The sequence below is a fragment of the Acanthopagrus latus genome, chromosome 3 (genome assembly GCF_904848185.1).
Source record: "Acanthopagrus latus isolate v.2019 chromosome 3, fAcaLat1.1, whole genome shotgun sequence".
Classification (NCBI taxonomy): domain Eukaryota; kingdom Metazoa; phylum Chordata; class Actinopteri; order Spariformes; family Sparidae; genus Acanthopagrus; species Acanthopagrus latus.
In genome coordinates this window covers 10822469-10846324 of record NC_051041.1, presented here as the reverse complement: position 1 = coordinate 10846324, position 23856 = coordinate 10822469, and the positions used below count along the sequence as shown (strand labels likewise).

The following is a 23856-nucleotide window of genomic DNA, read 5'->3' as shown; positions in this document are numbered from 1 at the left end:
TACATCCTTAATTATGAATGCCACTAATATAGAGGTTGGTAGAGGATTGTGTACAGACTCACGTTGTAGAAATATCACTGACATTTACTGTCCTTTGGGTAAATGCAAGCTTGCTTCAATAAATGGGGCTTTTAGACAGGCTGTAGTGTATGGACCTCATATGCAGTTTAGAACTCTGTTCAAGTATTGGTTCAGTGTTTGAATATCACCACATGCCTCCCCTCCCTTTATGTTCTGTTACTGAAAACATTTTTTTTTTCCCCTTTACATTTGTGTTGTGCAACATCCTTCTCTATATTGTTAAAGCAAACAAGGTTGGCCTTGTGCGTCTGCTGGCTTTTGAAGTGAAGCTATCCAGGATTATAAAAGGATGAGCATCAAGAGCTTTATATTTTCAAAATTCCTTTTGAATCCAATGACGTGGGCAAATATCTGCAATTGCAGAAAACCCTCAACTAAAGCAAAGCAGTTCAATGTGTTGATGGTCAATGCAGGCCTGTGTTATGTTACATAATTTAGTGTGTGTCTTTGTTCAGCTCACTAGATAACTTAGGAGGTAGTGCAAAGCTTTATGATCCAATGGAAGACAGCCTTTCCCTGATTAATTTCAGCTACTAGTATGACATTTTATAAGATTAAACAGAAACAGGTACACTTTACACACAGCATTATACTTCATGTGAAGCACCTGCAATTACAGTGCTGGATGATGAAAAGCTGATACAAGATATCAAATGTCTTTTACAAGCATTTACTTTCAGCTTAACAATCACAAAACTCTTTTATTCTAAAATGGGACAGAATAGGATGGGACTAGATAACACGAACACTTTAAGTACAATCAGCAGTAATGTAATCACATACCAACACATCTTGGCAGTGGAGCGCTCCACATTCGCCGCCCTCCTCCCAGACAGACCAACTCTGGTGCCCCCTCCAGGCGATACCCCATATTGCAGGAAAAAGACAAAGTGTCCCCGACGCCAAAACTATAGCCGTTTCTCCTGCCGAACCGAGGCATCCCAGGGTCCTCACAGGGCTCCAGCGTATATTCTGCGGGACAATACATTGAAACTGAATACACTCATTCATGAATAAACGTTAAAATGCACTACTATGGCGGAGCACTCCGACATCTGCCTTTTGTGAGCTTCTGGCTAATAAGCTAGTGATGGACAATGTTAGTGAATCGTGATGTACTATCAATTGTGTACTTCAGTGGTCTTCGCTCAGATTTGCTGAGTGTTGCATAAGTGTCATACGAGTAAGTGAGAGGTGATGAGATTAGAGTGCAAATTAGAGTGTCCTCTGCTAATGGTGTTAAATCAACAAATCAATACCCATCACTTTAAAAGTGCAGGAAAAATCCACCCTATTATCTGAAACAAAACCAACGACATAACTGCTTAACATGCAAACCCCGCATCGGCCATGATCTTTCTTGTGAACGAAAGATGTGAGTCGGAGTTGATTCCACCGTGTCCTGAATTGCACTCGCTGTTTCCGTGTTTAGCATGCTACAGCAGGAGATTTATTTTCAGCGGGCGAAGACTGATGACTGATGTGATGTGTATGTCAGAGTGTGCGGCAGGATGACACGGCCTGTTGAGCGTGCTGAGGTTGGCAAGGCGCATCTCTGGTGACACCTCCCATGTGTTACATTCTGAGTATCAGCTTATGCCATCTGGGACGCAGTAAAACGTCCCTCAATGTAGACTCGGATTCAAGTGCTCCTTTATTTAGAGGCAATTAGAGAGCAATGAAAGGGCAGTTAGCAAAGTATCTGTATTTATGAGGGGCAGATGGGGCCTTGGACTTAGTCCCGTAACCCTTTTCCTTAATTTTGGATGAGGGTGGTGGTGATGTAACACGATTTAACATGGATTATGAAAGCACTTCTCAGAAAACCACTGTTGAGGTTATGCGGAGTTGTTCTTCATCGTTTTTCTTCTTCTTGTGTTGTTTAACAGTGGATTACATTCAGTTTAATGATGTATAACCGCTATTCTTTGATGTGCTTTATTTCATGAGCTATTCACAAGGTTTTATGGAGAGCTCTCAAGGCCAGTGGTGAAATATCTCAGTTTAGAGGGAGACTGGCAGCTAAATGTTCACCTAAAATGGCAACAGTTTAATGTTGGGAGCTGTGCAATGTTCGGGACACATGAAACACATGTGGCACAAGGCAAATTTCTGTTGGGTCAACAACATACACTATTGTAAATCAGCATTGATAACACACTATAGGCCTAATTGTACACTGGCATTTGAAGCTGAATTGTTTTGCAGCTTAGATGTGTATATTTTCTTGACTCCACTCCAAAATCTGCAATTTTTTTTTTTTTTTTTTTTCTGGATCTGCAGGGTCCTGCAATTATGACTCTTGGTGTTCCCCAGGGCCCTATTTCCAATCCCTTGTTTTTTGGATCATAAATGCTTCTTTTTTTTGAATACCATCTGTTGCTTTGAGGAGTCATTCCACACTATTTTCTTGAAATGGGGAAACTGCACTTCAGCATAATGTGGTATACTACTTAGAAAGTAGAAACAGCTGTTTTAATAATCAAAGCTTTCACAGTGAGATTTGAGGCATATACAATACATGAAAATTCACTGTCAGCTTGGTAAATAGCTAAAGAATGCTGGTGACAGTTACTACTGGTGGACAGCTAGCTTGAGTAGAAGGCATAGCCTAGATTAAACAGTTGACTACTATCATTGTTGGTTACTTACAGACACTACGTGGCAATTCGATTCAACGTGACTAATGTCCGGATTGGATGACCACTGTGTTTTGGACTTGGACTTGGACTGAGGAAGACTGAAGACTGAACTGATCAACCTTAACTTTCCTAGTCACTGGGAATGCTCAGGTTCAGACGAGGTCTCAAAAAAAACATTAGGCGTCTATGAAACCAAAGTTTGTTTAACAAAAAAGGAATATACACAAACTTGTTGAAGTTGTAATCCAAAACAAATCATACTAGATTAACATCCAGTGACTCTTTTATATCCCAGGAAAAGAAGTAGGGTACTGATTTGTCGCACCTATTGTGCCACTCTGGACTATATAGGATGTGGATGAAGCATTTTGTTAACACAAATTAGTAGTTCAAGCAGGATTACACACTCCATTTAATGTGGGGAAAAAAGGCCTTATCTCAAATCAAGAACTGGAATGCAAAAAAAAAAAAAAAAAACTCAGAGCATTTCATTTAACTGTTCTGAGATGATATAATATGAAATTGTTCTTAGTGTGACCCAGTTAACCTTCTCCCTGCGGTGAATGAAAAACATGTGTCTCATCCATTATCTGTTGGATCATCCATTTCAAGATCCTACAGAGTTCTGCAAGGTCAGGCACCCACCTACATTAGTAAGCTGCTCCAGCCTTATATCAGCAGAAGGTCACAGAGAGTCCCTGATCAGGCATTGTTAGTTGTACCTTACTTTGTGTTTTTAAACCATAGAAGACAGTGCTTTAGTGGCTGTGGCCTGTCAGACCTTAAGATCTATTGATGCTAAGTACATCTTTAAAAAGCCACAAAAGATTGACCACTTTGTAAAGCTTTCTTTACTTGTTTAGTGTTCTATCTGTTAATCTTTGCGTTAATAATTTTTAAATAATAAGGTGTCTATTTAATTAACTTAACATTTCTTCAGTAACTTCACTACCTGAAGTAAAGCACAGATTGATTATTCATCCTAGTACATTTAAGGATACTGTCATTGTCTTTATTTTGGTAGGAATGTTGTTCTGCTCCCTCATTTGTTAAAGAGAGGCTATCTCCCCCGTTCTGTTGAGAAATATCTACTTTAACTGAAATCATGAACTGACCTGATATACCTTGTTAGAGTTAAATAGTAGAGAATGACTATAATCAAGTAAATTACCAGAGAAAGTTATGTTGAAGCCCTCGTAAGAAATGGAAAAGTCAGAGATGAATCTGAGCTGGGCTTTGAAGTTGCCATAGAGACCAGCATTGATGTTGCTAGGCAACTCGTTGCCGGTCAGGCGAGCCAGTGGTTGCAGGAAACTCCCGTTCTCGGTAACCAAGAGGTAGTCATGTTGGTCCTCCAGATGGAAAGAATTGAACTGAAACTGGACTCCTGTTAGAGACACACACAGACAGTAGACAGATAACAGAGAGATAATCTTTAGTTTGTTTCATTCAGTTTGTTTCATTCTCAACTCATTATTATAACCACAATAAATGGACAAAGGTTACAAAAAGCATCCACCAAGCTAGCTTTAGTTCCACTTGGACTAAAACGGGCAATAAAACAGAGTATGCTTTTAAAGGCATGGCTACCTTCTAACTGTCAAGTTGCTACCACTGCATTTCCTTGGGATACAATCAGAATCAGAGGTGTGACAATGCACAGCCTCCCTAACTCCTAAATCCTGTCCTAAATACTGTGGTAGAGGTTGTTTTTATTTATCTACTCTGGTGTTGCGACGACTCTGTTACTGCATGTGCTTTCAAAGAGATAGGAGATTATGTTGTAATTCTTTGAGGGGTCTGAAAAAGGACACGGCTTGGTCTTAGCTAAGAAAAGCATCAAACGTGTAGACAAATGAAAACTATTTGCAGAACCGGTTGAATGTTTAACTGAATGAGTGGCTATTTACTGAGGAAACGAAAAAATAAAACATAGCCAGTTGAAACTAGGTCTTTTTCTTGCAACTACTTAAAAAAAAAAAAAAAAAAGGATGCTGTTGCCTTCCTTTGATGCGGTTTGTTGACCTCCTGTATTGCCATTACAATAATTCCAAGCTTGAGGCTTCAGAACGGTAGCCCATTTATTTAACAGTCTATGGTTTTAAACCAACTTCTCTTCATACTTGTGCTGACTAAAGCCACAAATACAAACGGAGTATAAATATCCTGCTCTGAATATGCTGTGAAACATCAAAAAAAGAAAAGAAAAAACACCACCGCAATGTAATGTAAGTTTGTGGTTACACTACAGCAGTGGCTGCACTACACTTGTCTGTGTTACTTGCTGCTGTCTCTCACTCTGTCTGTCTCTATTAAGGAGTGTGAATCTGTGTGCGTCTCTTGCCTTTCCCGTGGCTGACTTCAACAGTCCAGGTACAGTTGAGAGATGAAGGGTAGCTGTCTGGATAGCCGGGACTAAGGATGGTTCCCCAGGGACCTCTAACATCTCCGCCACATAGAGCTGGATAGATTGAGGGAGACAGAGTGAGAAAGAGAGCGAGGCAAAGAGACGGAGAGATGTGCAGACACAGGGGACAGAGGCAGAGAGAAGGTTAGCATCGGTCTGTTGATTGCTAAAACAGATAATGTTCCCCCTGTGGACCTTTAATAGCGCTTGTATTAGTAAACACATGCACACATACCCACACACAAACGCTACGAGTGAGGGAGGCAGACACGGAGAGAGATCCTCTAAAAAAACTTGTGGGTAGAAAGGTCTGCATGCACTGACAGCTGCAAAAATTTGCGTTTTTTTTCCTGATTTATTCCTCCCACTGTTGCAAAAATAATGACATAAATAATGTAAAATCCACCACACTGGAATTATAAATAATGGATTATTTGCTGTTGATATAGTTTAATGTCCCTGAAACCAACCATTGCCTGACAGTGATTAACTGTGCGGGTGAATCTAGTCATTCCTCATACATGTTGACGGTGCATAATAACGCTAAGAGATTAACAAACAACTGCTTCAAGAAAAGTATAAGTTTAATTTGACAGGATCTGAATTATTCAAGCTTGTTTGTTTTTAGTTGTTTCACATTGCTAGGATGTGTTGCACATAGAAAAGGTCCTCGACACATCTGCTGGAGGTGACAGTATGTGGGAACAGTGACAACACTGACCACAGCCGCCCGCATGTTGGAAGTGCGACACGTCTTCACAATTAGCGCGGCGCGCTGGGATCCATAAACGCTTTCCACGGACCTCTAAAAGCACTTTCCCATGTAGATGCAATCTGTAGGTGCTAACAGATGGAGCATAAATAGTTCATGTGCTAATAGATAATGCCTCTCTGTAGCAGAACAGAGAGGCTTATCCATAATTAGCTCAACCGTCAAGAGCCATGCTACTAATTAAGTATCTTCCATATGTTATTGACTCATCACAACTTCCATTATGTCCTCATGTCACAATCATGATCAAACTTTCGGTGCTACTTCATAAATACGGTTTTGACATTCATGTTGTCTGGTGTTAAATGTTTGCTGGTTTTAAGCATAAATAGCAATAGAAGTTGGAAGATACTGGAGTAATTGGCATTACTGGCTACAATGCAAAGTCGTTTGTTATATAACGAGTGACCATCTGGACAATAAGTGGACTCTCTTCTACTGAGAAGTGCGAAAGAATTGAAACCCATTTGCAAGATTTTGTTGCTTTGGGATGCACAGTCTCTGAGCTCTGAATTGTTGTGAGGCAGAAAATGTGACATGAAACTCAGACTAAACTCTGAAAAAATAATATTATTTAACCTTGCAGTAATGTTGTGCAATAGCTGCGTAGCGTGCAAGAGCCGAAGAAAAATGACTTTTGTTTCTGCATATTTCTGTTAATTTTTCTGTTAATACAGTTTGATTTCAAGTAACAAAGCAGTGATATTAAGAGCAGTGGAGCAGTGCAAATGTTTCTCAGAGACTACTCAAAATGTTTTCAACCTCTCAGTGAGGCCTCGCTATGACCCCTCGAGTTCTGCTCATGGTTCAGCTGTGCACATTGTAATGCAGCAGGAGATGAGCGCTCGCGGAGAGATGCTCAGAGTTGAGACCCAGTCCTCCAGAAAAAAGCTTTAGGAAAATCTGTTGCTCAGTCTATGCATACTAATGCATGCATGTGTTGCAAGGTGCTTCACTGCTGCTCGCTCCAGCTGGTTCATCTTATACTTGGTCGACTGGCCTGTCATTTTCTCTTACAATAAACCTATAAAATGCCATAACATTACCTCAGAAATCCAACGGTTGCAGAGCACTGGGGAGAAGGTCAAACCTGAAAGTTCTGCTGAAGTTTACTTGAGCAGGAAAAAAACTCCATTCAACTCGTTTACTAGAAGCAGAGAACCACCTACTCTGAGAACTGCAGCACACACTACAGTCTGTGCAGTCTTTGCAAGGGTGACCACTGATACAACCGCATAATACAGGCAAGTCAGACACCGACAGGGCGCTCAAACCACAACAGGGCGTCGGTATCTTCATTCTAAACCACTGCTGTTTTTACAACATCAGCACCCCAAAACAAGGGCGAGGAGTCAGAATGTTTCCAAACAAGCAGACAGATGCAAGCAGAGATGCACACACACACACACACACACACACACACACACACCACTATTAATTATTAATACTTTTCTGCCAGGAAGCTCTTAATGTTGAATGCTGAGCTATGTGAGAAGTTTGAAACACTGCATTGTATCGCAATATCTGCCAGTTTCTCTGTCTCCATCTCTACCTCTTTCTGTTTCTTTAAGATCTCCTTTCATTATGCCTTTTCCTCCGCCTTTACCTGTTGGTTGGACTTTCTATCCATTCTCTCCTTCACATGAATGAAGCTGGGTTGAGTGGTTCCACAAAAGCATAGACCTTTTGATTTCTTAAAGGTTTTACAAAGTTAATTAATTAATTAATTTAAATTCATATAATCAGGAAAGGTATCTGTCTTGCTTTAACATTAACATTCAGTACACTATTTTGATTCAAAACCTAGAAGTCTTCAGTTCCCTGCAACATTTTTCTGGGCTGAGTCGGCTGCCTTTGGCGCAGTCTTGCTTACACTAGCTGTCAATCATCAGCAGGACCATTTCTTACCAACCGCAGCAGCAAATAGTCCCTATATTTCTATGTTTACATATTGTGTAAACACAGTCTAATGGCATTCAGCCTGCAGATTCCATGCCGCGCGCTTTGATGTTTATATGCTCAAACTGCCTCCTAGGAGGAAACCACTGCCAGTCCCGGGAACTGTGCAATTCAAATGTGGTTAACAAGCGAATGAGCCAACAAGCCGAACCAAGCAAGCCGCCACAAAACTGACGCAGCAGTGCCGCATCTCCCCTTCCTCCCTCCTCTCCTCTACTGCTCGCCCCATGATTGGAATGAGAGAGAGAGTGAGAGAGAGAACGAGAGCGTCAGCGCCCCCCCAAACACTCCTTGATTTGCGAGAGAAGAGAGAGGAGGTGACAGCCAACACAGGCTCTCGTCAACCTTACCTCAAACCTTCCTGTGTTCGCGGTTCACACAGGAGAGGAGGTGACAGGAGGCACGTGGAAAAAGGTGCATTCTCCCTCTATCTCTCTCTCTCTCTCTCTCACACACACACACACACACACACACACACACACACACACTGTACATGCCCACAGATCTCTAATCTTCTCCTCAAATCATCCCCTATCAGCCACAGCAGCCTTCACTGCAAATTGCCCCTGCGTACATGTGTGCATGTGTGTGTGTGCATGTGTGTGTGTGTGCATGTGTGTGTGTGTGTGTGTGTGCATGTGTGTGCATGAGTCAACCAGTGGTTTTGTCGCAGAACAACATGTTCTATGTGTCTCAGCTCCCCATAACGGGATGGTAGGCTCCACTGCTGATCTTTTTTCTCTTTTTTTTAATGGATCAACTAGATAATCATTTTCGGGTCAAGTTTCATAATAGTAATTTCTTACTCTTCATCTTATAAGACTATAACTAAGTGCATTATTTGGAAAGAAGGAATGTGATTTTTGAGAAGTGGACACTATTTTGTGACAACACTCTTTTGTACTACAAATAAAATGTCAGCGCACAAGTTCACTTGACCTTGTGTCATGTCATGTCAGTATACGCACACACACGGCACACGGCAATGTTGTGTTGCACAGAATGTGCGCAAAACAAGGTATTTACCATCACATGTGGGTAAAGGGTGGCTCCACCAGTGGTTCTTCTCACACACTAGTGGCTCCTCATGGCTGAGTCTGTAGCCAGAATCACAACCGAATGATACTGTGGACCCGATGGAGAAATCCTGCCCATACCGAATACCATTGACGGGGATACCAGGGTCCAGGCACGAGTAGCTGTCGACTGCAACACCTGGAGAACAAAAAAAAAAAAATAGAAAAAAGAATAAGATGTCTGAATGGTATACTGAATAGTATGTATGTTGATGAGGATTAGAATTTTCCTTTAGTTTTGCTGATCTGCCTATTCTGAAACTCACAGATGGTTTGAATCTCCACATAGAGCGTCATGCTGTGCAACCATGGTTGTTTGTTTTTCACAGGTAGCTAATGACTGCATGCGAGGCTGGCTTGTGTCTGGTGGGGTATTAGGGTAATGTTCTGCCCTGACAACCAGAACACCTACTGTTTTGTTTGTTCCGTTATGTTATGTGCATAAAGTTCACGTGTATTATTCTGATCTATAGAAGGTGAAGCATTGGGGGCAACATATCAAAGCTAGCTTTCTGTCTGTGAATGCAGAATCAGTGCAGAGTACAAGCAGAAACGTTATAAGAGAGGAGACAAACGGCTTCAAGGCTTTTGAATAGAAAACTCTGTAACATCAGAGATGGCGGTTCAATGACTCATATCTCGACCCTTTCTGTCTGAGCGGCACCTGTCTGCTTTATGGCAGACAAATGTGGTAACATATCTATTGCACTGGATCCAGTGCACATTTGAGATTCATGACAGTTTAAACCAATTTGGTGCACGTACACAAAGACTTTCAGTGAGCATGGAAGAGGAGGATACCACACTAACAGACAGAATTACCAAGGATGGTGATGTAATTCAAATTTCAGACATAAAAGCCCTGTTTTTTGTGCTTTGGACTGAATTCCTTGTGAAGGAGTTTGTGAAATCATGCTCATGTAAAGTAGAAGCATAAACTTTAGGATATGAATGTTAAGAACCATACTTTTTTTTTAAGGAGATTTGTCTGATCATTCTATACATTTTACAGTTTATGTCCTGGTTACCTTTGAAAGTGTAGTTATTGCCATCTCCCCATGTATTTAGATGGGCCTGGTCTAGCTAACTGCAAATAACTGACAGGGGAGTTTCCAAGACTGCTGCTGAGAGGTGAAAATTGTCTATAAGGACACTGGTACTACCACTACATACACATTGATATATAAATAACTATATTAGTAAAGTGTATATAAGAAAATGCTAAGATAAATACAAATGTGAAAAATACATGAGTACAACCAGAGTGAAGTGAGTACACTAACAGTAGAGGGCGGTATAGACATGGGTAAATGCATTGTGAGAGCATTAACAGTGCCGATGAATAGTGTGTCTCTAATCTATAGGCATAAACATGCTGTTTTTTTGTCTGCTGACTTACTCTCATACAATAACTTGAAGCCAGCATTTGATCGGCTGTTGTCGGTGGTAAACAGCAGATAAAGAAAGTTGCTGCTGCTGAACAGGAACTGGGGAACCTGGGTGCCATTAAAGGAGCCAACCAGTGGAGACAGGAGGTTTGGCCCGTCATGGATCTCCAGAAAGTCGTAGCCCAGCTCTGTCTGGAACCTGAGAGAGAACAATGTCAGAATGTTAATTAATCTAAAACACTTACACAGCACAAAAGTGGGAAAAGCTTCAAGCTTACATTCTTTGCATAATGTTGGATCTGTTTGATAAATAGTGAGATTATTAGTAAGTGAGAGTTTGTCAAGGCAACACAAAGACTGCTTTCGTGCAGGGTATTTATTCAAGGTGCTTTAAGGCTCACACGTTCATTTCAGGGTTGAATGACTTTGGCTACCAATTAGTCCTAAAAACCTGCATATCTTATATTCTAGACCTTTACAATTGATTTTGGATGATTGCAGTCATGAAAATCATACTTTTTGTACAATTTTGTTTAATTGAGTTGACAGGAAAAAAAATAAAAAATAACAGGTCCAGTCTGTCAAGTCCTCTTAAAGTTGTTGAGCCAATATTGTTAAATGCACTTTACAATGAAATAAAGTTGAAACAGAAAGACAAACCAATGAAAAAAAAACTGATTTCAGGCAATCCTCCTAAAGTCTTGCTTCTGTCACCACTTCACAGCTCAGAGAACACATATCATAAACCAAAATATTACCAGCCTTCCTGATCAATATACATCTTCCAATATTAATTAAACAGCCTATGAAATTTAGGAGATCATTAATTCTCAGTGAGGACCCATAAACATTAAGTCCTGCAAATCGTTTTGCTTGTCAAAAGTAACTGATGGCAGTCCCTGATGAATCTGTGCAGTTCTGTCCATTCAGAGCTCCGAGAGACTCTGTAATATGCAGAATGAAAGAGTTATGCCACCCACCTGTCAAATGTGATTTTGATGGAGCGTCCAGGTTCTGATTCAATCACCCACTCACAGCTGAGGGAATCTTTGTAGTAACCAGGCCACCCGGGAGACAGAATCACTCCATTTGGGGCTGAATAGTGGCCTCCACACGGGGCTGGAGGAGGACAGAGGACACAAAGAGGGAAGTGAGTTGGGGACACAAAAGGAAAGTTTAGGTGAAGAGACGCTGATGTTGGGTGAGTGAGACCTGATTATATATTGGCTCATGTAGGTTTGGGCTGCTGAAGTAGACAATGTGAATACATGTTTGATTCGGTTTAAATTCAAGTCTGGAGGTCTGGCTAATGAGGCATTGAATTCAATAAACATACTCTGATTTCACCATCAAACAACAACAGACCATAATTTCACAGTCACTTTGGATGAATAGCTTTAGTCCTACTGGGGACCTTATCACAGACATTTCATTGTAATTATTCCATTTGTTTAAACCTACATTAAATCATTTATTTTCCTGCCACTTGAGCGCAATACAACAAGATGTAAATATAACACTGGCAGAAACTGCAAACATAATAGCAAACTGTGGCCCAACGTAGACATAAGTGTTGTTTTGGCAACCTGATAAATCTAACCACAATATCAACTCTTTCAGCTCAGATTTGTCTGACTATGTACATGTCAGTTTGGGCTCAGTGGGTTCATCAGCGTTTTTTTCACTGAAAACAGCTGCCTGTCACTGTTGGAAATAACGCTGAAACACTGCAGCCTGTAAAACCAAAATAATGAGCTCAAAGTAACATGATCCTTTGTTAATGTAAAATATTAATATGAAAGCTTTGAACATACTGTAAGGAAAAGCTCTCAGTATTCTTAAAATAACTTCACATGAAACAATCAGGTCAGAAACCGACCCTGGTGTTCACACTTCCGCATCACTACATCAAGCATGTTCATAAAATATACAGATGAACTGCGAGCTCTGGTAACCTCCCTCATTGTTAAAAGAGAAACATTTAACTGCACGCCACGTGATTTAAGGATGGCATTAAAATGCAAAACACCACATTTGAAATCGCAGCAACAAGAACAGTCAAGCATATTTCCAGTCACCTTCCAAAACCCTGATGAGAGATTTTAGCAGAATGTTAACTGTGATCACAAGGTTACGTTAGCCAGGAGCCATCCTGTTCCAGTCTTCTTTTTAAATTTGATCTCATTTAAAGTTTAACTTGCGTCTGAAGTCAATTTGTTCTGGTCTGTACCTGCTGAATTCAATTGAGCGGCTTTTTACCTTCAAGTAGTTATAGATACAAATTAGCTACAAAGGATCTGTGAGACTGTATTTTTTTCCTGGAGCCCAATTAATGCAACCTTCTTTTTACCATGGCGTTATCAACAGATGCTGTGTTAGGAATATCTTAAGTTAATTACTTCTTCTGTTTGGCAAAAATGCTTATAGGGAGTTAGTCCTTTGCTTCCACCTGAGATGAACAGGGCAAACTCAGTTTCATTTGACCCGTACGTATACAAGGTGTTGATTATGCTACGTGCTGCACATCGCTTTATCAAGTTGTCACACTCCTGAATAGCAATATAATCACAATATAGTGTGAAAGGGACGTGGCAACATTGCACTGAATAAGGACCATTAAGAATAAGACCTCACTTCATTGAAGTAGTCATAGTTTGTGACTTTAAAACACAGTACTATCATAATTATATCCGACACATTCATGTTCACATTCATTAACATTTGGGTTAAATGTCATCGGAACCATTTTTATTCTTCCACGTTTCAACAACGGTCTTTATATCTTTAAGCACAAAATCAGTCAGAGTATCTCAGTAAGCCAGTAGCATGTGGCGGCGTACTATTAATTCTTTCCCTGGGTATTCAGGTTACGTTGCCACCTCCGTATTTCTTTTGTGATGAACTGACAGCATACGTTTCCCACCTCCCGGGCCTCACTGCGGTAGTTATGATGATATCTTGGATGACATATTGTTCCGGAGTTAATACTGTAATCAACAGCCTAGTCAATATTTACCTTCACATTTAGGAATAGGCCCACTCCACATGACTTTCCCTCGTTCTAACTGACAGGAGATGGTCTCGGCTCCCTGGGTTTTGATGAAACCGTCCTCGCAGACCACGGAGATGGAGCTGCCAAGCTGGAAACTGTCTCCAAAGCGACGAGCGTTGATGGGAATGCCAGGGTCTGGGCACTCATTATGGCCAAATGCTGGGAGTAAAAAGTTACAAGCAGACACAGATGATGAGGAGGATATTGGAGACCAGACGCTCACAGAGAGAGAGAGGGAGATAGATACAGGAGGAATGTTATTAAGGAGTATGAGACCGGTACTTAACGGGCCCTCACAGGCTACATTTTGCTCATGATTTTGATTACATTTCTGAGAACCAATTCTATTGAAATATGGCCGCAGCGTGACATCTTCAAGTGTTTAGTCCTGGCTCAGAAAATGTCTACACATTTCTTCTGTAATCTGTCTATTCCATATCCCCGCTCTGCCTATATGCTGTATCTTTATTCAGATGCCAATTTATCATGCTGCAGTGTGTTTGGCATGGATGGCAGCAATGTAACGTCTGATAAAACTCATGTGAGCATATCTGCTTCGGGACACAGTCTGGCGCATGAGATTTGAAGGCTGTAAAAGTCCATCTTAAAAAAAAAATTCCCATGTTCTTGCGGGCTGAAGCAATTCGCCGTGATCAGCTGATGGAAAGATTAAAAAATGTCAAATGCAGTGACCCAGAAATATATAAAATAAACAAATAAAATGTCTGAAATACACAAAATAGTGCGAGCTGGAATCACACTGTGAGGAAACATGTGGACAGAGCACTTCTACATTTTGGGAAATGTGTCTGTTTGCCATCAAACCGGCCGTCAGACGGGAAGATCAATATCAATTTCCATTTCTGTTTGTCTGGTATAGAGACATGTTTAGCCTAAATTAGCTCAAAGACTGCAGGCAGGGCCAAACAGTCGCCACCATCAAATGTGAACAAATATTCCTTCCAACAAATGCCAGACTTCCTTATTTTTCTGTACATGCTGTATCCTGTTATCTAGCGAGCTAGTCGTCAATACATCAGAGAGTCCCGTGGGGTTTGATCAGTTGCAAAAGTTTGCAGGGCTGACAACTTTACGATGAAGACAGAACTTCTGAGATGTTAACTGCTCCTAAAACACTCCTGGTTTCTATTTTGACATGGGTTAAAGAAAACAAGGTGTGATGGGTTTTTTTTTTTTTAAAAGGCAATGTGGGAGTTTTTGGAAGGTGTATTGTTTCACTCCTGACAGAACTAGGCTTCTGCTCGCTTCTCGTCTTTGTGCTAAGCAGGGCTAAACACAGCCTGGACCTCTCTCTTTACTGGACGCACAGAGATAAAAAAGATATCAATCTTCTCATTTGACTCTGGGTACGACAACAAACAAGCCAAAAATTGTTCCTTTAAAACCTCCTGTGCCTTATTTTTCGTCTTTGTTCTGCAACCTACACCTCTATTCTTAGCTGCGGCACCGGCCACATGACCCCTCTTGGATCAACTTGGTTTGTCTTTTCCGGAGCAACTCTTTGTGTCGAAGCCTCCAGTCAGATCTAACTTTCAGGGAATTAAAAGAGCGTCTAAGATCCAATATTTGAGGGGGTAAAAAATAGCGCCTGCTCTTTTGAAGTGATTATTGTGATGAAAATTGAGACGAACACAGCTTAAACTTTTCAAGTGTGGATGGATGCAGCATTTCAGAATGAATGCACCTCGTGTTTAATACAGTCGCTACGAGTCAAGGCTGAAAGTCATGCATAAAATTCATATACAGTCATATTAGAAGTGTTGTTTTATAGCTTCATAAGAGCAGCACAAAGAGCAATGCCCCAGCCTCTCCTGCATTATTCTGCTGCAAATAAAATAAGTATGACTATAAATGGTCTTCTTTTCCCTGCCATAACCATGTATCAGACTCATGGTTTAAACCCAGATTCTGGTAATTCTGGTACAATGTCAATAGAATTGGTCATTCCTCTGTATTTATATAGCAAAATGGAAGAAAATCAAATATAATAAAATGACATACTGCTGTATGTGATATTAAATCCTCGTCCTGACATGGAGTGATCAGCCTGAAACTCCAGCCTCAGTGTGTTGGTATTGGACGTGAGGTGGGAAGGACTCTCTGCGCCAGAGAACCTCCCGATGACGAGGGCGTCGTTCGTCTCGCCATCTTTGACCGTCAGAGCATCATAGGGGGCCTCAAGGTCGAAGTCATTAAATGCCAAGTGGATTCTGGAGCCCGGATCTGATTGGATGAGCCAGACACAGTTCATGTTGTTCCCGTAGCCCTCTGGGTAATCTGGGGAGAGGACGGTTCCTGAGGGAGCTGTGAAGTTGGACATGCAAGGGACTGTGGGAGGAAGAGTAGGAAAGGACAGAGACAGACAGAAAATGGAGGGAAATTAAAATTTTGGAAAGCGACGGGAGGAAAAGGGAAACAGAGAGAGAAAATGTTCTGTTAAATATTCATCGCCACAGCATCATCGGTCATCATCCGCTCCGGGCCACAATAAACTCTGTACTGTCACCATGGTGACAGGTCTGACTGAAAGTTATCAACATCACAGCAGAGGACACACACCTCTGCAGTCGTATCTTCAGTTCCTAGAAATTACTTTTCATACTTACATATGCATATGGGGATGTTTGCTGACCACTGATTGTTGTCTTGGCAGGAGATCGTTTTCTCTCCAATCAGCTCGAAGCCAAACTGGCACTCAAACCTCAAGATTCCTCCGTTTGAGAAGCTGTCCCCCTCTCTTATTCCATAGAGAGGAGTCCCGGGGTCCCCACAACTCTCCTTGTCTATTTCTGTGAAGACATTTAACATCCGAGCTTTATTCCTCTGTGCCGGTGACCTCTTTTGATGTGCTAAGACAATCAAAGCACGGATCAATGAATCCAACATGTTTTTGGAAACGTTCCTCCACTAACATGAACATTTTCTTAAACTAATCCCACACATATCATGTTGTGCTGCCGTAAGTACTAAGCGTGCAACATGTGTATTAATCCGCTGCAGAGAACAGTAGCCGTAGAACTAACTCATGTTTTCTAAAAAGTACAACTTTAATTCCTTAGAAAAAGAGCTGAATAAATGAAAGTTTATATTCATGACTCATTTTTTTTAAAGATTTACATCGGCAGCAGGATCCAGAGGGCTTGGGGCTATGAGTCACAGTTTGGCCAGGCAAATGAAAGTATTCTTGGTCTTGAGGTTTTTTTTTTTTTAAATAGTTTTTCTTTTTTACCCAAAGAAAAAGAAAGTTGTCTGCCTTAGCCTTGGATCATGACTTCACCTAATTAGGGAGCTAATTCAGTGCATAGATATTGCTTGATACATAATTACTGACATATAGAAGAGAGGCAAAATAATGTAAAAACTGCATAGAATAAAACCAATTAGGCAGCTTTGTTTTTTTTTGTTTGTTTTTTTACCAGTAGTATCAATAATTGCATCTAAGTGGTTTGGTTTTTTATTTAAAGTTAGTAGCGACATTCGGCTCTGAGATGAGGTTTCTTGTCAGGAATGAGACTAATTGGCATGTACCGCCATGATGTCACCCTCAGATGCAGTACTCACAGTGGTTCCTGCTAAGCTGATGATATTCAAAACTTGTTACCATCGAGAGTTTACATTTGTGTTTTTAGTTTAGACCAAAGCATGGGACGTCACGCTAACGAGAAAGGCCCCTCTGACTTTTCTGCTGGGCTTATTTTTATGTACTTTTTCGCTTAGCTAGCATCTTTTATATCAACCCAACAGCCACCTCCTGGATGAGGTGCTAGATTAAACTCAAATTTTCATTTGCTTTAGTTTGTAGCCTATTGGCAGTATTAGGTCCCAATCTGAACATTCATATGACATACTAAAGGATGTAAGCATGTAAATGTGGCTTTTTCACCTGAAATGACATTATCACAGTAAAGTTCTGTAGCGTTAGAGTTTTCTACCTGTGAGTAAATGTGGACAAACACTGTGGTTGGTTCTCTACACTAACTGTATGTTAAAAAGTGGACGTGAAGTGAAGGAAAAGCAGCTAAAGCCACGCGGTTTCATAGATTGCTGTTATTATACCACCCTCTCCTCTGTCGTTTAAACAAAATAGACTATGTTCAGCTCTAAGCATTGTTAGTAAATGTGCATGTAGCAGCTTGCAAATCCAGTGTCAGGAGTCGGGAGCTTTGACAATATCTGTGGTCACCATGCAGGGTTATAAGCCTCAAACACCCATTGGTCACCTTCCCCCTGCTGTGAACCACAATGGCGTGCTACCATAGCTCATCATCCATTATGAACAGAAATATACTGCCAACTGGAATAGAGTCTTACTTCAAGATGACTAGCTTTCGCTGTGCTGCGTAAGGCGGATTTCTTGACTGCTTTTACTTCTTTGTTGACAAAGCCCAGAGCAAGTTTGAATCCATCTCTTTCTTTTATGCTCCTTCCCCAGAGTTTTCAAGTATTCATGACCCCTCTTTTTTTTCACATCCAGTCGGGCCGAAAGGTTAGACAGATCCGTCTTTGATTCTATATAAAGGTGCCACTATGTCACCACAATTCTCTGTAAAATTTTGTGTACGTTATTTCAGGAAATACACCCTCTATTTCCCCAGCCTTCCTCTCCTTTATTCCCCTGCTCTCCTCTCCTATTTTCAGTATTATTTACAGGAGCGGCCCGTGGCAGGAAGCAAAGGTATGGCTTTGTGTGTGAGTGTGTGTGTGTGTGCTCACTGTAAGTACGCGTGAGTGTGCCTGCGTGTGTGTCTGAGTGCGTGTTTGTGATGTATTGCATTAATTTCCATCATGACATCGTCTTTATGAGAGCCACGGACTCGACCAATCACAACCTGCCTAGCACACACACACACTTGTGCGTTAACACACACACACACACACACACACACACACGCACACACACACACAGACACACACACAGCGAGCAGCAGAATAGAGAACAAATTGCTTTGAGAGAAAGCAGGAGCACTGTCGGAACATTCCTATACTATGACTCCCGTGCACACACACACGCACACTGTACATGCATGCACCACACATATGCACATACACACACACACACACACACAAACAGAGCTACACAATCATACATCCATAGCCACTCTCTCCCTTCCACACACACACACACACACACACACACACACACACACACACACACACACACACACACACACACACACACACACACACACACACACACACACACACACACAATAATCCTATTGTGTTTGTAACAACAAGGCTGACAGATTCACAAAGGGGATTAGGCTCCTTAAAGTGTATGTGTTTGTGTGCGTGTGTGTGTACAACTTCAACATTATGTTTGTGATTGCACACTGCGCTCCATCCCTTCCCATTCTGTAATATTCCATCATGCTCACTCCATACTGTCCATGGGAATACATATATATGCACACAAAAAAGAGCAAACGCCACACAAACACACACACACACACACACACACACACACACACACACACACACACACACACACACACACACATAAGGAGTGTAAGTGCACTACCATTAAAGACTTGAGAGAGTAAGGTAATAGATTTTAGGGGGATAATGAGATTGGAGGGGAAAAAAGCTTATTGGCCGTTTCTCTTTTGTGACCATTTTCAAATTGATTTCACGGCTAGGTTGCTAATAGCAATCGACTGCTGAATGTATAGCTGTATAGTTGCATGCATGGTATAATGTTTGTCATGTGCAATAAACCGTCTGTTTATAAGTATTGGCTGCTGCTGTGCGGTAATTTCCATATTGGTATCTATCACAAGGGTCTCAAAAACACAGGCAAGACCCGTTACATTAAACCACACTAGAAAAAGAAATAAACAAAGGTAGGTATGGGAGCGACAGAAGAGGAAGAGGACTAGAGTTGAATACTTATGCTCGCTACAGCAGGTTGGCAGTGGGAGGAAGAAAATGAGAAATCCAGCCTGTCTAATTAGCTTGTGGTTGTCTGAATGTGTGACCTAAAGGGAACGGCTTAAATTGACTCGTTCACACAGTAGACATCGGCGAGGACGGCCTGCTGAATGAAAATGATCTCATTTATTACACTCACAATACTGACATTTTTTTTTTTTTTTTTTTTTTGTTCCGCCTTTCTCAGGTTCCAAACCAGGCCGCTGAGGAGCTTTTGAGGATTGATTAGTTATGAGATGCGTGTGTAAGAAAGACATCAATTTTCTGCTCTCATTAAAACGCACCATGTCTGCCTGGTCTTGTTGCATAAAATGTTTATTTATTCATTTTTTTCCTGTACCCGACGGCGGAACTCCCGTGTACCTGTAGCTCTCTGCAAATTGGACCCCGGTATCACAGATAATAATTGGGCTGTTTTCTTTTGATCTGGACACATCAAGGGGCAGAAATACATCACTCCAGCCGGCTGTAAAAACACCTCGACTGCGGACCCAGACTCTGTCTCATGACCCTGTAATAAGGCTTGTGATTTCAACATCATCAGTGGTTTTCAGGATGTGCCTGTCCTCAATAAGATTCCCGCAGATGGTACAGGTGAGAAAGCAGCCCACGCACCATGGGCTATTTTGTTCCCCTACGACGACGCTGCTGCCTCCTCTCTCCCCGAATAAGAACAGCGTGTGAGAAAAATCGGAAAATAATTAACAAAACAAATGTTACAGCAGTGAACCCCCCTCTCCCCTTAGTGCACTGTTCTCTATAAAAACAAGTGATAAAGCCAATAAAAGCCTGCCGAGACTAAACTTAAGAAAGGTTAAAGCAGCATTTTCCAAACGCCTCTCTGCTTATAGTGAAAACAAAGAGTCTAATGAGCTCTGAACCATCTGGAGCCGCTTCTTGATGAGCCTTTCAAATGACTTCATGACTAATGAGGGCCAAAATGGCGCCTCGTATGTTGTAAGCAAGTACAACATTGTTGAGTCAATCCCCGTCAACTCTTTTCAGTTTTAGCGCTCATGAGATCTCACTGACTACGTTTAAATGCACACTAGTTTTCCATTATTAATCAGAGTATTTTAAGTTTGATCCGGGTCATGGAAACAGCAAAATTCTGATTGAATATTCCCAATTAGGCCTTGATCCAAATGCAGCATTTTCTGAAAAGGACATGTGGGATGTGCCAGTATTATCTGGCTTCTATCTGGCATCTACTGTACACAGTGCATTCAGAATATGGTTCCCAATTAGGCTGTTTATAGGCTTTCCATCTCCAGTTTTTGGCTTTGTGTTGTCATGGACGTGAGGGTAGAAATGCATGCCTGAAAAAATAAAATAAAAATAAAATAATTATTTTTAATAATAATAATAATACTACTACTACTACTACTAATAATAATAATAATAATAATAATAAGTCCTCAATGCTGGTCAGATGAAAAAACACAGGCAGTTTTAAAATTGGAAAGCCCACCTTCTCCAGTGCAGTATTTAATTAAGCTGCTATTGCCTATATTTACTTACTGGGCATCACTACCCTGATTACGGTTTTACTCTGAATTTTTTTTTTGTTTTTTTTTGTTTAATATTGCTTTTTTTCATTGTTTCCTTTGTCTTAACAAAAGGGAGAGTGTTGTTATTTCCATTGTGTTGTTGTTTTGCACAACAGTACAGTCACAATGAAGTATCTTGAATCTTGAAACAGGTTTTTGGATATGCTGAAATATCACATTGTCAACCTTTTCAAGGATCTGGTAGATGAATGAAAGAGAAGGGCTGTGTCACAAAATGGCATAGGCGACTCTAGATGCACCACTTAATACACTGTATTACTTAATAGTAAACTTACGTCATTTGAGGTGACAAAAAAATGTAAGGTGACGTTAATTGGAGTATGCACAGCTGCATGTAAACAGGAATATTAGTGGACGATCCACTTTGTTCACCGTGTGATCCGCCTAGAAGGAATTTCGTCTAAATGCAAATGCAAAATTGTCAAAAACTGGAAGATTCTGCGCATTTAAAAGGGACGTTTAAAAAGGCCATCAGTCAAATAAGGAGTCAGGACAATCCTTCATTCACTGCCCTCGCTCAGTTAGCCAATGACATACATGATTTGAAATGTATGGAATATATTATTGAGTCCTAATGATGGAAACAACTCATTTTTCAAAAAGGAATTTTGACTGAGTGAACTACAGATGTAATATTTCAGGATCAGAAACACTGGTGGCTACAAGAGGACTGAACATCACACAAGTCAATAATTCATGACACGAAAATGAAATGCTGTTTACAGTTTTGCCATTAAGTAAGCCCTGCCCTTCATAGGCTACCTCTGAAGCACACATGCACGTATATGCACGCACACGCATGTGGGCGCGCGCGCGCGCGCGCGCGCACACACACACACATACAACCATGGAAGTGTCCTGCTTTGGCATTACGACCCAAATACTAAGGTTATTGACCGCAAAATTGAACCACCTTTCTGGTTACATTGGGAATTCATATTTCATGAATTCATATTTCATGGTGTTTCAGCCGCTCTGAATGAAATGCTGTTTAGTGTTATGTGATTAACAGTGTCCTGTTCAGTATCTAGACTACACTGCTCTGGCCAGATTGAGACCCTGTGGGACTCTAACACTGATCTAACAGCTGCTGGAAATATTAACAAAAAAATGCTGGCCGGAGCGGGTGGTCAGTGCTATTATCACAGGATGAAATTTCATAAATGCATTACAGTTCTCTTTTTTTCCCCCTCTTGTGGCCTCCTTTGACTTGCTATGCCTCTGCTTTCTCACTTCCTCTTTTAATCTCGCCGTTTTTACCATAGTGCTATTCATATTCACAATTACACAGAAACATACGCGTGCAGCACTACACGGGAGACATGAAGAAAACATACACACACACGCAGCAATCTATCTGTCCCTCTCAACACATACGCACATACGCCAGGGGTCAACCTCGCTGTAAAAATCCACCTTGACATCTTCCCCACCTATAAAACACATCACATATTAAAACCATAAAAAAGCAGATGAAAAATCTAAAATAAAATCTGAAAAGTAAGAGCTGACATTATGACTCTGTGATGGGATTCTGATGAAGAGACGAGAGAAGAAAAAAAAAGTCAAATTGTGGGATATGAGGAAAGGAGGCTGTGTGTATGAGCCTTAGCTGCAGAGTAACAGCAGATGAGCTAAACGCATGCGGCAAGATAAACCTAGTTACATCGAGCATGTGTTGAAAAGCATTTGCCATGAGATTAACACATGCACCATCTAGCCCTCTTTTACAACGGGCTGTGTAGCAGCCACTTGGCGCTGCACTTTGTGGTCTCCCAGCACAGCGTTACATAACACAGGATGATGGGATAATGCTAGAATGATGCACTTTAAAAAAAGCCAGAGCTCCGGGGAATGACTCACTGCCGGAAACAAATTCTCAACATCACCATTCAACATGTGTTTCAGTGAAAATAGACAAGAGGTGATGCAAATATTTATATTACATCTAAGGCAACCATACCAGGAGAAAAAAATTAAATTAAATTAAATTTAAAAAAAAGTCAGCGGCTAAACATACAGACATACAGTATGTCTTACAGGTAGACTTACATCAACTGATCTGAGTCATTTGTCATTTTACAACACGTGCTGTATAATGAAATGCAAGCTGTGGCTCCCATAATGCTACGCACACATAAAACGCATACAGGAATGTCTTAATTCAATTGTATTCAATTAAATTATTCATACAGATATATATATATAGCTCAAGAGAGTTTAGTTTAGTTCTGAATGGTCTTATTGCTTGTTACTAAAAGCCATTTCTGGCATCACAAAAGTCATGAAACACACCACCGTCCACGTGACATTTTACTCTGATGTACAGGTGCCACATTCGTCCTAAAAATGTGGCCTTTGTGAGCAGCAGGTGAGTGAGGGGCAAGCGAGCACCTGTGCCTGCTTCATTTGGCAGGAATCAGCTGCTCCTCCTAAGTGGAACAGAAGGTTTACTCTGTGTGTGTGTAGTGTTGAATCCTGCATCAATCCAACTGGCAGCTGCTGAATCTGAGTTGTACTAAATATTTCATTTAAAATCCCATTCAGTGGAAGTCCTAAAATCTCAGAAGAAATGTTGCAGAGCAACCTAAACTGGCCTACAGTACTCACATCCAACTGATGAAGGTTTACATAGGATATAAGATTTTCTATACATCAAATATTACACTAGAAGGTTCTATAGATGAGATTTGAAATGTTAATAAGGCAGAAAACAACTATTTGTTGTATAAAGACATAGCGGAAAAATTGCATTGTGACCAGATAATAAAGTCGATGTGCGATGTGAGCTGAGTTTCTGTGTTCTCTGTTCTTCTTCTGGGCTCAAACTTGATTTTTTCTTCTTCTTGAATTGCAACTAACTTGATGGACATATAATGTTCCCGGCTTCAGTAGGCATGGTAGTTAATTATCTGTTACTGATATAATCATCATTTTCTTTTCTGCCAATTGATAG

At 40.9% G+C, this 23856-nt stretch overlaps 1 protein-coding gene across 2 annotated transcripts in view; it reads right to left on the bottom strand.

The window, feature by feature from the left end:
* csmd3b (CUB and Sushi multiple domains 3b) overlaps positions 1-23856 on the bottom strand; it is a 363253-nt gene that overhangs the window by 73619 nt on the left and 265778 nt on the right. For both annotated transcript variants that reach the window (XM_037092815.1, XM_037092814.1), the window contains 9 exons: positions 16005-16187; positions 15400-15726; positions 13342-13536; positions 11306-11444; positions 10337-10524; positions 8888-9076; positions 5068-5184; positions 3895-4110; positions 865-1053 (listed from right to left, as the gene is read on the bottom strand). In XM_037092815.1, the coding sequence (XP_036948710.1) occupies positions 865-1053; positions 3895-4110; positions 5068-5184; positions 8888-9076; positions 10337-10524; positions 11306-11444; positions 13342-13536; positions 15400-15726; positions 16005-16187 (1743 nt within the window). The remainder of the gene's footprint in view (positions 1-864; positions 1054-3894; positions 4111-5067; positions 5185-8887; positions 9077-10336; positions 10525-11305; positions 11445-13341; positions 13537-15399; positions 15727-16004; positions 16188-23856) is intronic.